This window comes from Tasmannia lanceolata, unplaced genomic scaffold, assembly GCF_043159265.1.
Source record: "Tasmannia lanceolata isolate RefF3 unplaced genomic scaffold, GAP_Taslan_0.1 ptg000002l, whole genome shotgun sequence".
Classification (NCBI taxonomy): domain Eukaryota; kingdom Viridiplantae; phylum Streptophyta; class Magnoliopsida; order Canellales; family Winteraceae; genus Tasmannia; species Tasmannia lanceolata.
The window spans coordinates 58,749,453-58,762,177 of record NW_027518679.1 but is presented as its reverse complement, the minus strand read 5'-3'; the positions used below and the strand labels follow the sequence as shown (position 1 = coordinate 58,762,177).

Below are 12,725 nucleotides of genomic sequence, written 5' to 3'. Positions count from 1 at the left end.
AAAATAGATGTTCAGATGAGAGTTATGGCTCCTGGAAGTTTCTACATTAATTTAAATTGCTCATATTTTCTGACAGCATTAACTCTCCTGCTGTAGGAGAAAATGCTCCTGTGGAACCTGTGGATCGAGAAATCCCAAGAGAGTTTTGTCAACATCAGTAAAATACATTATAGAAACCAATGTTTAAAAACTCTAACAGACTAACTCAGATAAGAACTCGGCCATGATTAAAATGAGTCAACTCAGGCAGCAAGTCAAGGATTGGCACGATCAACTATTCATAAACTCAGGTGTGCAAAGGAGTTTTCATTTTTGGTAGGGAAAAACTCGAACTCAGCCAAGGTAAAAAGGAGTCAAATCGGACAAGTTGAGGAGTAACTAGGGGAGCTTTTAAACAATGATGGATTGCTAGTAGTAAATTAAATACATTAGTAGAGACTATTGTTGGTTTCACAGCTTCATGTTCATAATCTTCAAAATTCTTTGAGCATAAAATTTCGTGAACAATAAATCCGTCGGAAAATCAAGAACTTCAAATACAAAATTAACACCCCCATCTATAACTTTTTTTGAATGGTACCCCCATCTATAACTTTTTTCAGAGATTTTGATTTCTGAATCCTGAATTCATAGGATGACCACGTAGAACTAACATACCTAAGAGCGTGTTTGGTTGCCACATTCCTGGCATCCTCAAGGATGTCCCAAGCAAAAAAATGCTTTTTTTGGTAACTTAATGGTGTTTGATTGCCAATTGAGCATCACAATCACTAGAGACTACTAGATTCAAAGGTAATTATTGCTTGTCTAGTGACGTGGCACCCTTGTTCCCTACTTATACCTTCCATGCCACATTTCTCCAAAACGGAGTAATTTGGCAAGTAGAATTTTGCTTTTTCTCTTTCTTCCCTCTCTCTTCTCTTTCTATATTGGTAATGACACCCGCTCCCATTATGAAGTTGGCAGCCAAACACTACTTATCACTATTCTACCAGGTAATCCTAGGAAGATCAAACACTACAAATGTTTGCCTCCTCCCTATTGATTACTTATACTACTAATCTACAAGGTAAATTGTCTGCATCCAAACAGAGCCACTCATTAAAGAGTCTGTCTTCATTAATATGTATTCCATCAACTCAATCAAATTGCTCATCATTCCTACATTTCTTCTTCATAAAAATTTTTGATGTATTCTGGCACATCCTCCTCTGTCTGTAATTTGAACCATCTTCATTTTTTTAGGGAAAATTATTAAAAAAATGCAAAGTTTATGCTAAATTGTGAACAAAGGGTGGACATTTCAAATCTATAAAAAAAGGGCTGTCATGTACGAAAATAGACAATTTAGGACGAAAATACCCCCCCTTTGCTTTTTCCCACCAACTATGTAGGATCTAATCCCTAAGCAATTTCCCCTACCACCTTTTCTTTCCTTTCTTCTTCCCCAAGCAAGTTCCAACGTGAAAAACAGCCATTGCCAATACCTGGGTTGATGAAAAATAGCCATTGCCAACGTAAAAAACAGCTATTGTTCTTTGGAAAAAAAATGGGAAATGTTATCCGCACTACTGTATTTTGATGAGGACACTCCTCACTTGATTAAAAGTACTGTATGGCCCGTACCATAGGATGATCCAAACCGTCCATTAGATGGGCCACTACGGAACCACATTTTATACCTTGGAACCACTAGGGAACCACATTTTATACCCCGGAACCACATTTTATGCCTCGGAACCACTAGGGAACCACATTTAATACCTCGAAACCACTCTTGGAACCACTTAACACCTTGGAACAACTATAATATGATTCCCAAGTGGTTCTGAAGCCTATGTAATGGTTCCAAAAGGTTTAAAACACTCATGATCAGTTTCAAAATACTATTAGAATGTTCCAATCACAAGTAGCACTCTTGAAACCATCATTTAGACTCTTGGAACCACTTAACACCTCAGATCAACTATAATATGGTTCCCAACTGGTTCCGGAACCTATGTAATGGTTCCAAAAGGTTTAAAACACCCATAATCAGTTTCAAAACCAATTTCATACTATTAGAATGTCCCCATCACAAGTACCACTCTTGGAACCATAATTTAGACTCTTGGAACCACTTAACACCTCGGAACAACTATAATATGGTTCCCAAGTGGTTCCGAAGCCTATGTAATGGTTCCAAAAGGTTTAAAACACTCATGATCAGTTTCAAAATATTATTAGAATGTCCCAATCACAAGTAGCACTCTTGGAACCATCATTTAGACTCTTGGAACCACTTAACACCTTGGAACAACTATAATATGGTTCCCAAGTAGTTCGGGAGCCTACGTAATGGTTCCAAAAGGTTTAAAACACTCATGATCAGTGTCAAAATACTGTTAGAATGTCCCAATCACAAGTAGCGCTCTTGGAACCATCATTTAGACTCTTGGAACCACTTAACACCTCGGAACAACTATAATATGATTCACAAGTAGTTTCGGAGCCAATGTAATGGTTCCAAAAGGTTTAAAACACTCATGATCAGTTTTAAAATACTATTAGAATGTCACAATCACAAGTAGCACTCTTGGTACCATCATTTAGACTCTTGGAACCACTTAACACCTTGGAACAACTATAATATGGTTACCAAGTGGTTCCGGGGCCTATGTAATGGTTCCAAAAGGTTTAAAACACTCATGATCAGTTTCAAAATACTATTAGAATGTCCTAATCACAAGTAGTACTCTTGGAACCACTTAACACCTCAGAACAACTATAATATGGTTCCCAAGTGGTTCTGGAACCTATGTAATGGTTCCAAAAGGTTTAAAACACTCATGATCAGTTTCAAAACCAATTTCATACTATTAGAATGTCCCCATCACAAGTACCACTCTTGGAACCATAATTTAGACTCTTGGAACCACTTAACACCTCGGAACAACTATAATATGGTTCCCAAGTGGTTCCGGAGACTGTAATTTTTCCAAAATGTTTAAAACACTCATGATCAGTTTCAAAACCAATTTCATACTATTATAATGTCCCAATCACAACTGGCACTCTTGGAACCATAATTTAGACTCTTCGAACCACTTAACACCTTGGAACAACTATAATATGGTTACCTAGTGGTTCTGGGGCTTATGTAATGGTTCCAAAGGTTTAAAACACTCATGATCAGTTTCAAAACCAATTTCATACTATTAGAATGTCCCCATCACAGGTATCACTCTTGGAACCATAATTTAGACATACTTGAAGCTATGTTTATCACCCAAGTAGTTTAGTAAGTAATGGTATTTTTTTTGGGAAATGTTGTCTACAATACTGTATTTTGATGATGGCACTCCTCACTTAATTAAAAGTACGGTATGGCCCCCACATAGGATGATCCAAACCGTCCATTAGATGGGCCACAGCCTAAATGGGTTGTGTCCCAAAAATCATTTCCATGGGTTGATCCTAACCCTCCAATCTATAGAGGGTTAGGATCAACCCTCTAACATTCTGATCAGAGGGTTAGGATCAACCTATGGAAATGCTTTTTGGGGCACAACCTATTTAGGCTGTGGCCCATCTAATGGACGGTTTGGATCATCCTATGGTGCGGGCCATACAGTACTTTTAATAAAGTGAGGAGTGTCCTCATCAAAATACGGTAGTGCGGATAACATTTCCCATTTTTTTTCCAAAGAACAATGGCTGTTTTTTACGTTGGAAATGGCTGTTTTTCATCAACCCAGGTATTGGCAATGGCTGTTTCTCACGTTGGAACTTGCTTGGGGAAGAAGAAAGAAAAGAAAAGGTGGTAGATGAAATTGCTTAGGGATTAGATCCTACATAGTTGGTGGGAAAAAGCAAAGGGGGGGTATTTTCGTCCTAAATGGTCTATTTTCGTACATGACAACCCTTTTTTTATAGATTTGAAATGTCCACTCTTTGTTCACAACTTAGCATGAACTTTGCATTTTTTTAATAATTTTCCCTTTTTCTTAATATATCCAAGTACTTGAATGCCACTTCAACTTCATTTAACGAATCTAAGAAACCTTTCCCATGCGACTTACCATTAAATTCCAGCTTTCTCCCTATTCATAGGTCGATCAACCTTAACTCAACAATTTTGAACCTAATTTGGCCATCCTTGTATTGACTTTTGTTGGAATTAAGTGTGATAGGTTGGTGGGCTAACTGCTGTTGCATAGGTTGTTAAATTGGAGCTCGATGCCTTCACCATCAGATTGTCTCCTCAAATTCCTAAAACTGCCAACAAAGTCTTCAACTAGTCTTCACAATTCTTGAATTTCATGAGAATTCACATCCTTTGCTCAGAGTTAAAAAAATTATTGCTAATTTGTTCCTCCAACTTTCCCAGTGCATCTCATTGATTAGATACTGCCCATGACCAGCCATGTCGAAAGCCATGCAAAATCACAGATTCGAAGAAGGCTATGGAACCAATTTAATGCAGTACAACGAATAATATCAAAAAATAAGTAGAAATAAATAAGAATAAGTAGAAATACATTAACATTAAAAAAAAGTAGAAATAGATAAGAATTTATAGAAAACTCAACAGGTCTGTCAAGACACATGATTCTAGCTTCACTACTAATATAGCTTCACTACTAATATAGACTAGTTTTCCAACCTAAACTCAACAGGTCTGTCAAGACACAGGAAATCTACTGCTAATCAAGCTTAAGTAGCTTGTCGAAAAAGAAAATTAGCTTTGCTAAAACATCTCATTGATTCATTGGATTGTTGGCAGATAGTTCCTTGGAGGAAAAAAGGAAAGATTGTGTGAAACATTTCTTTCCTAGCTACTTTAAGGGTCATTTGGCGGGAAAGAGATGCAAGGATATTCAAGGGTCATGCAAAGAGCCCTCCTTTCTTACCCCGTAAGGCAATTGCTTTAACTATAGCCTGGGTCAAAACTATACCATGTTTCAGTTTTGTTTCTGCCTTCGATCTATGGTATGGGTGGAGGGAGATTTGCTTCAGCTCTAAATCTCGTCCCATCATTGTCAAAGTGTGAGAACCTCCATCTCAAGGTTTCTTGAAATTTAACTTTGATGGTTCCAGTTTGTGAAACCCCAGTCCGGCAGGGATTGGGGGCTTCATTAGAGATGACTCGGGTAGAGTGGAGTGGGCTTTTGCCGATCCTTTAGGTATTACTGACTCTAGCGAGGTGGAGGTTTGGGCAGCCCACCAAGGTTTTAAACTCTTGGCAGGTGAAGATCTCAATAGAGTGGTGGTGGAGGGTGACTCCCTCAATTTAATTCATTGGTTGTGTGGCTCTCAAGTGTATCCGTGGCGCTTTGCTCAGTTTTTTGAGGAAATTCTTGACATAGTGGGCAATTCATCTATCTTGTTCTGTCACGTTAGAAGATCGGCTAACGGGGTAGCGGATAATTTAGCTAGAAGTGGGGTTCAGTTGGAGGCTCTTGAACAATATGATTTTCTTCCGCCTTGATCTTCTCTTGTATTGCTATGACCTATGATTCTGATTTCCTTGTTCTCCTCTGTTTTCTTTCTCCTTTCTTTGTATTTGACCACCTCGGTTCTTCTCTATTAATGAATTTTTCACCATTCAAAAAAAATAAAAAAAATCAGAAACACAAATAGCCTGAAAATCAGAAACAGCACCTATTAGGAACCCAATTTTGACACTTCTAAAAGTTATAGGAAAACAACCATAATTAATTGAAAATCAGAAACACAAATAGACTGAAATTTTAAGTTAATCGGACCACAGAGGTCCCTCAACTGAGTTACATTACTAATCCAGTCCTAAACTTTGTGCCATGTCACGAGGCCCAAAAGAAAAACAGCTTGAAATATCAATAGAATTATTTGTCGTAGATCTTTAAAAGAACTTCACAACAAGCTAGAGATAGCCTAACTGGATATTTGGGGTGAAAATTATGCCTCCAGACACTTTTTGTATTAAAAGCACCGTTTTCTGAGGGCATCATATGCCGGGTATGAGTTTTTTAACATTTTATAACTAACAATTCGAGCAGTTTAATAATCTAATATAATATCCAAACGATTATGGGATTCGATAAAAAAACTGAACAGCTTACATTGATGCCACTATTTGCAGCAGCCCAAGTTTGATAGACGGTCATCTTGTGTAAATCTGGATCGTTGACCTGAAAACCAATTTTACAATTTCCAATCATAAAAAATATAAAATCTGATATATATATATATATATATATATATATATATATATATATATATATAGAGAGAGAGAGAGAGAGAGAGAGAGAACATTTCCTACACACTTGTGTAGGTAAGTTACCTACACACTAGCTTAAAATACAGTGGGGGCCCACATTGTTTGGGTGATCCAAATCATTCATTTGAATGGTCCTCACAGAGAGAGGGTGTCCACAAAAAATCAGATCCATAGGATCATCCCAACCCTACGATTTGTGGAGGTAAAATGGACGTGTATAAACGTTCACAAATTAGTCCATTTTTTGCCTCCATAGTTTGAATGGTTGGGATGATCCTATGGATCTGATTTTTTGTGGACACCCTATCTATGTGAGGACTATTCAAATGAATGGTTTGGATCACCCAAACAATGTGGGCCCCCACTGTATTTTAAGCTAGTGTGTAGGTAACTTACCAACACAAGTGTGTAGGAAATGTTTTCTCATATATATATATATATATATATATATATGAGAAAACGGTTCCTACACATATGTGTAGAGAGTTCTCTACACACTAGCTTAAAATACAGTGGGGACCCACATTGTTTGGGTGATCCAAGCCATCCATTTTAAAGGCTCTCACATAGATAGGGTGTCTACAAAATATCAGATCCATAGGATCATCCCAACCCTACGATTTGTGGAGGTAAAATGGATGTCTTTAAACCTTCACAATTTAGTCCATTTTTTGCCTCCACAGTTCGAATGGTTAGGATGATCCTACGGATCTGATTTTTTATGGACACCCTATCTATGTGAGGGCCTTAAAAATGAATGGTTTGGATCACCCAAATAATGTGGCCCCCACTGTATTTTAAGCTAGTGTGTAGATAACTTATCTACACATATGTGTAGGAACCGTTCTCTCTCTCTCTCTCTCTCTCTCTCTCTCTCTCTCTCTCTCTCTATATATATATATATATATATATATATATATATATATATGATCAATGATAGATACAAGGGAGCCCTTGCATAAAGAGCCACAAAAGGGCTCTTCATTGGATCCAAGTCATTTTTAGTTAAAATCGGTTGAAAAAGTAAAATCAGTTACATTTGATGATGTGGATCCAATAAAGAGCCCTTTTTTGGCTTTTTATGCAAGGGCTCCCTTGTCTGTATCTCTCTCTCTCTCTCTCTCACACACACACACACACACACACATATATATATGAGGAAAGTGTTTCTAGTCGGCCGACTAGAGATCATTCTCTAGTCCGCCGACCAAAAACACATGGGTCCCACCTTATTTGGGTGATGCAAAGCATTCATTTGATGGGCCCTGACATAGAGACGGTGTCCATAAGAAATTAGCTCCATAGGATCATCCCAACCCTATGATTTGTGGAGCTTAAAATGGACGGCTATAAACCACCACAAATATGTCCATTTTTTAACTCCACAAATCGAAGGGTTAAGAAGATCCTATGAAGCTGAATTTTTGTAGACATCCTATCTATGATGAGGCCTATCAAATGAATGCGTTAGATCACCACAAAATATGTGGGACCCATGTGTTTTGGTTGGTGGACTAGAGAATGAAGTGGTGGTTTATAGCCGGCCATTTTAAGCTCCACAAATCATAGGGTTGGGATGATCCTATGGAGCTAATTTCTTGTGGACACCGTCTCTATGTCAGGGCCCATCAAATGAATGCTTTGCATCACCCAAATAAGGTGGGACCCATGTGTTTTTGGTCGGCGGACTAGAGAATGATCTCTAGTCGGCCGACTAGAAACACTTTCCTCTATATATATATATATATATATATATATATATATATATATGAGGAATGATAGATGCAAGGCCCTCTTTATGCAAGGGCAGGAGAAGGGCCCTTGAATAGATCCACATCATTAAGGGCAACCGAGTTCAGTTTCTCAACCAACGTTAAAATGAAGTGGATCTATTCAAGGGCCCTTCTCCGGCCCTTGCATAAAGAGGGCCCTTGCATCGATCATTCCTCTCTCTCTCTCTCTCTCTCTCTCTCTCTCTCTCTCTATATATATATATATATATATATATATATATATATATATATATATAGAGAGAGAGAGAGAGAGAGAGAACGGTTTCTACACACAAGTGTAGATAAGTTATCTACACACTAGCTTAAAATACAATGGAGGGCATATTGTTTGGGTGATCCAAACCATTCATTTGATTGGCCCTCACATAGATAGGGTGTCCACAAAAAATCAGCTCCATAGGATCATCCCAACCCTATGATTTGTGGAGGTAAAATGGACGTGTATAAACCTTCACAAATCTGTCCATTTTTTGCCTCCACGGTTCGAAGGGTTAGGATGATCCTATGAACCTGATTGTTTGGGCACACCCTATCTATGTGAGGGCCCATCAAATGAATGCTTTGGATCACCCATAGATAACTTATCTACACTTGTGTGTAGAACCGTTTTCTCATATATATATATATATATATATATATATATATATATATATATATATATATATATATATAGAGAGAGAGAGAGAGAGAGAGAGAAGGAAAGATTGGAAGTAGAAAAACAAAAGAATAGTTGCTTTAATGGACATTACCAGTTAAGTCCTTTTTTTTTAAAAGCGACAAAGATGTATTTATATTCATACGAGAGTTACATAATAGAGGGACCAGGAGTCCCGATATAATTACATCGTATGATGGCCTAGGAGAAAACTCCAGTCCCTGATAAAAAACTCAAAAAACTGTTCTCCCTATCTACGCCCTTAGCTTCATCACCTCCAAATTACCAGTTAAGTTCTGCTTTCCTATAAAAAACTAAAGTTGTTTCTCTCTTACCAAAATTGAAATCTTAAACAAAGCATATAGGGCGTGAAGCATATGCTCGAGCCTCGGACTTCATTTTTCAAACCCATCTAAAAAAGGGCTTTCAAATTAAATACCCACATCATCAAATGTGACCATAGTGCCTTGACTTTTAAACTCCTTTTCCTACCCAATGTAGAGTATGATAGGTAGACACTTTGGTCTTCATATAGATCAATGCATATCGGTTTTGGACTTTAGTGGATACCAGAGATTAATATGCAGTTTCATTTATTTATCATATAAATTTCTTTACCTTTTTGGTAACTTCAACAATGAGATTGTCTAGTTGGGGAGTTGCACCAGCAAAAAAGCCAGGCCCTTGAACCGCGCAATCAACATTAAGGTAGGCTACAGCTTTAGAGCCCAAATTCTCAAGGTTCTGCTCAACCCACTCAGTTGATCCAATCTGAGACCACAAACATCATCAATTAACACATACATGAATATAAATATACATATACAAACACACACCTACACACATGTGAACACTCGTACTGAAAAGCACCTAGGGACTTACTACATTGTGTTAGTTATGGGATTCTATTTAATTTTGAATTCAACCTGCATATGCTTGCTACTAAAATACTAAAATTTAGAGACCAAGGGCCTATTTGGATACCACTAAAATCTATATGCAAATATGATTGTTTGAAGTTTGTCTTATTTGCAAGAGGTACTAAGGCGTCTTTGGAAGCCATTACTGTATAATTTGAAGATAGATATAAAACTATTATATCCATTATTTACATATAGAATTAGGTACAAATAAAATCATATGCATACAAGAATGTATGCAAATAACTTTTAGAGGTATCCATAGGGGCCCAAACCAACAGTTAACTACAGGATCTTTGAACCCCAAACCAGCAGCATCTGGGCAAGCTAGCAAGGAGAGAGATGGTTAATGACTAATGAGCAATGTAAATTACCTACCATTCCGAACTCTTCTGCATCCCAGCTGCAGAGAATGATGGTCCTCCGAGGATTCCACCCTAAGCGGATCAGAAGGGCATATCGGCGAGCGATGTCAAGAAGTGCAGCGGTTCCACTGTTGGGGTCAACTGCACCATACGTCCACGCATCTCGGTGGTTCCCAAGTAGAACATAACGATCAGGCTCTTCCACTCCTCTTATTACTGCGAACGCATTTCTGAGGGTGGCCATCTTTTTCTCTGCCTTCAAAGAAAAAACAAGGAAGAAACATGGGCAAGAGAGTACACAACAAGAACCAGATTAACCGATGTTAAAAACTTGTACTCACACAAGAACTTGGCCGAGGTAAATTCCAGGAGAGTCGATTGATATGTCAGTTTTTTACTAACTCAAGCAAGTTAAAGGAGTTCTTGATTGACACGTTAGGGTCAAAACTGGGTTGACTCAGGCAAGTCAATGATTGACTCGAGGAGTTTCCGGTAGGAGTAACATCCTCTTCAGAATTTTTCTGCTACAGGAAAAATAATCAAGTTGCCTCTTGTTTACAGTATGGATTCTTTTAGCGTTTTTGTGTAGATGTCAAAAGTTTTACCCGACACTTTCTTTTGAGAACAGCATTTTTTTTTCGGATGGCATACGGTATCCCTAGTTGAGAACAGCATTCAATGGTTACAATTCAAATATTCTAAAATGATAAAAAGATGTGCTTATTTTTTTTCTACGAAGAAAAGGTCAATGATGATTGGCTCCCAAAAATGTTTCAAATTTAACGGAAAAAAGGCACGGAGCATTACAAGTTAATCTTATGAAATCTGCACTCCCTTTTTGACAATAACACTCCTCAATTTATTAACTACTTTTATTTTGTCGTTGATAGCTTTCCGAGAATTGTAAAGCTTTAATAACTAGTTAGAGATGTTTTTATTGAATGGTAACTACTTAGAGATGTTGTAAAGCTTTTCTTTGATAATGTATCATCAGTTCCTCACTATACCATACACGCGACTCTGTATCAGAGGATCTGGGTCATTCATCTGGTGGCCATCACATACAAAAAATCAGAGCACAGTTGTAAACACCTAATTTTATAAAATATAAAATCATATACATGCATATATAAGGAAATAAGTTATAAATTAAAGTCTTTCCACTTTTACCTAAGAATTTAAAACATACCTGATAAAAAATCTTATAAAATCTAGTAGTACTCAATATTATTTCTTTGGGAAATACTAAAAAATGTGATTGAACAAAAGAGGAAAGACCCTCTCTCTCTCTCTCTCTCTCTCTCTCTCTCTCTCTCTCATCACACAACACCGAAGACAAGGGACATCTTTTCCCAGGTATTCTTCCATCTTTATTGCCTCTTCTTTCCAACATCTCATCATCTCTCCCACTCTCTTCTTCTTGCACAAAAGACAAGGGGAGCTCTCTTTACACAAATACAAAAGTAGCATTTACACTTTTTTTTTTTCAAAGCATTTTTATTTTCATCACGATCTTACACACCAAGGCAACACACGTAGGAGATCACCGGCATCCATCTTGATCTTCACACCGGGTCTCTATGGTCTACCTACTTCTCGATCCCCTTGAGATGGATCTGCCGGCAACGATTTGACCAACGAATCGCAAGGATCGGAGAAGATCTACTAGCCTTTCTCTTCATTTATTCCTTCAGATTAATTTATTCACTTCATTATTCATGATTAGCGTAAGATCCCATATCGGAAAAGGAGGGAAAGTTCCTAGGCTATATATGTGTGGACTCTCCTTTAATTGTGTAGACTTGTTTTCAGCATCCCTAAGCTACAGGTGGGTCAGGCACGTTAGTGCTACTAGAGAACAAAACCAGAGGAGGTAGAAGAACCAGAACCGAACAATATTTACACAGTGGGCTAGGGTTGTGACAAAATGGTATCGGAGTGGATCTCCCCCAGTATGTTGTGCCAACGAGGACGCTGGGCCCCAAGGGGGGTGGATTGTAAGATCCCACATTGGAAAAGGAGGGAAAGTTCCTGGGCTGTGTGTCGACTCTGCTTTAACTGTGTAGACGCGTTTTCGGCATCCCCAAGGGGCGGGTCCTTACAAGGTGGGTTGAGAATGATAGTAGTGCTAGAGAACAAAACTGGGGCGAGTAGAAGACCCAGAACCTGATAGTATTTAAATAGTGATGATGGGTTAGATCGCAGTTAAAACATCATATTTAATAGGGAAAAATACACTTAGACCCTTTGTGGTTTCTGACACATTCAACTTACCCCCAAATGTTTCAAAAGTTACAAGTAGACCCCCTGTGGTTTCATTGGGTTTTTTTAACTAGATGGAGCTGACGGCGTGGGGGAAAATACCAAAATGCCCATAACCTAAGGTTAAGAAAACAGAATACCCAAACCCTGGTTTTCAACAGCAGAAAACCCTAACAGTCGTTTTTACTTTCGTCTTCAACCTTCGTTTACAGCCATCATCTTCAACCTTGGGTTCGTTTACAGCCTTCGTCTTCAACCTTTGTTTTCAAATATATGTGGTGAGTACTTTGACCTATGGTGTGTTTATTTGTTCTTAGAAAGGGTTTTATACAATGAAATGTTAGGGTTCTGCTTTTACTGTGTAGAGTAGGTTGTTTACTGAGATGAAACCCTCGATCCGGGTTTTTTTCATTCCAGATTGCATAGTTTATTGTTTTATTCTAGCAAAACCCTAATATATTACGGTTATATTGCACTGAAATATGCAAT

At 38.0% G+C, this 12,725-nt stretch overlaps 1 protein-coding gene and 1 long non-coding RNA gene across 2 annotated transcripts in view; one reads left to right on the top strand and one right to left on the bottom strand.

Annotated features, from left to right (window-relative positions):
* Nucleotides 1–12,725, bottom strand: part of AMP1 (Peptidase M28 family protein) — a 30,695-nt gene that overhangs the window by 16,236 nt on the left and 1,734 nt on the right. The window contains exons 2-4 of the mRNA XM_077384751.1: nucleotides 9,988–10,230; nucleotides 9,308–9,460; nucleotides 6,084–6,152 (exon numbers count right to left, since the gene is read on the bottom strand). Coding sequence (XP_077240866.1) covers nucleotides 6,084–6,152; nucleotides 9,308–9,460; nucleotides 9,988–10,230 — 465 coding nt within the window. The remainder of the gene's footprint in view (nucleotides 1–6,083; nucleotides 6,153–9,307; nucleotides 9,461–9,987; nucleotides 10,231–12,725) is intronic.
* The window catches only part of LOC143881589 (uncharacterized), a 29,795-nt gene that overhangs the window by 16,694 nt on the left and 376 nt on the right, over nucleotides 1–12,725 (top strand). The window lies entirely within an intron of this gene.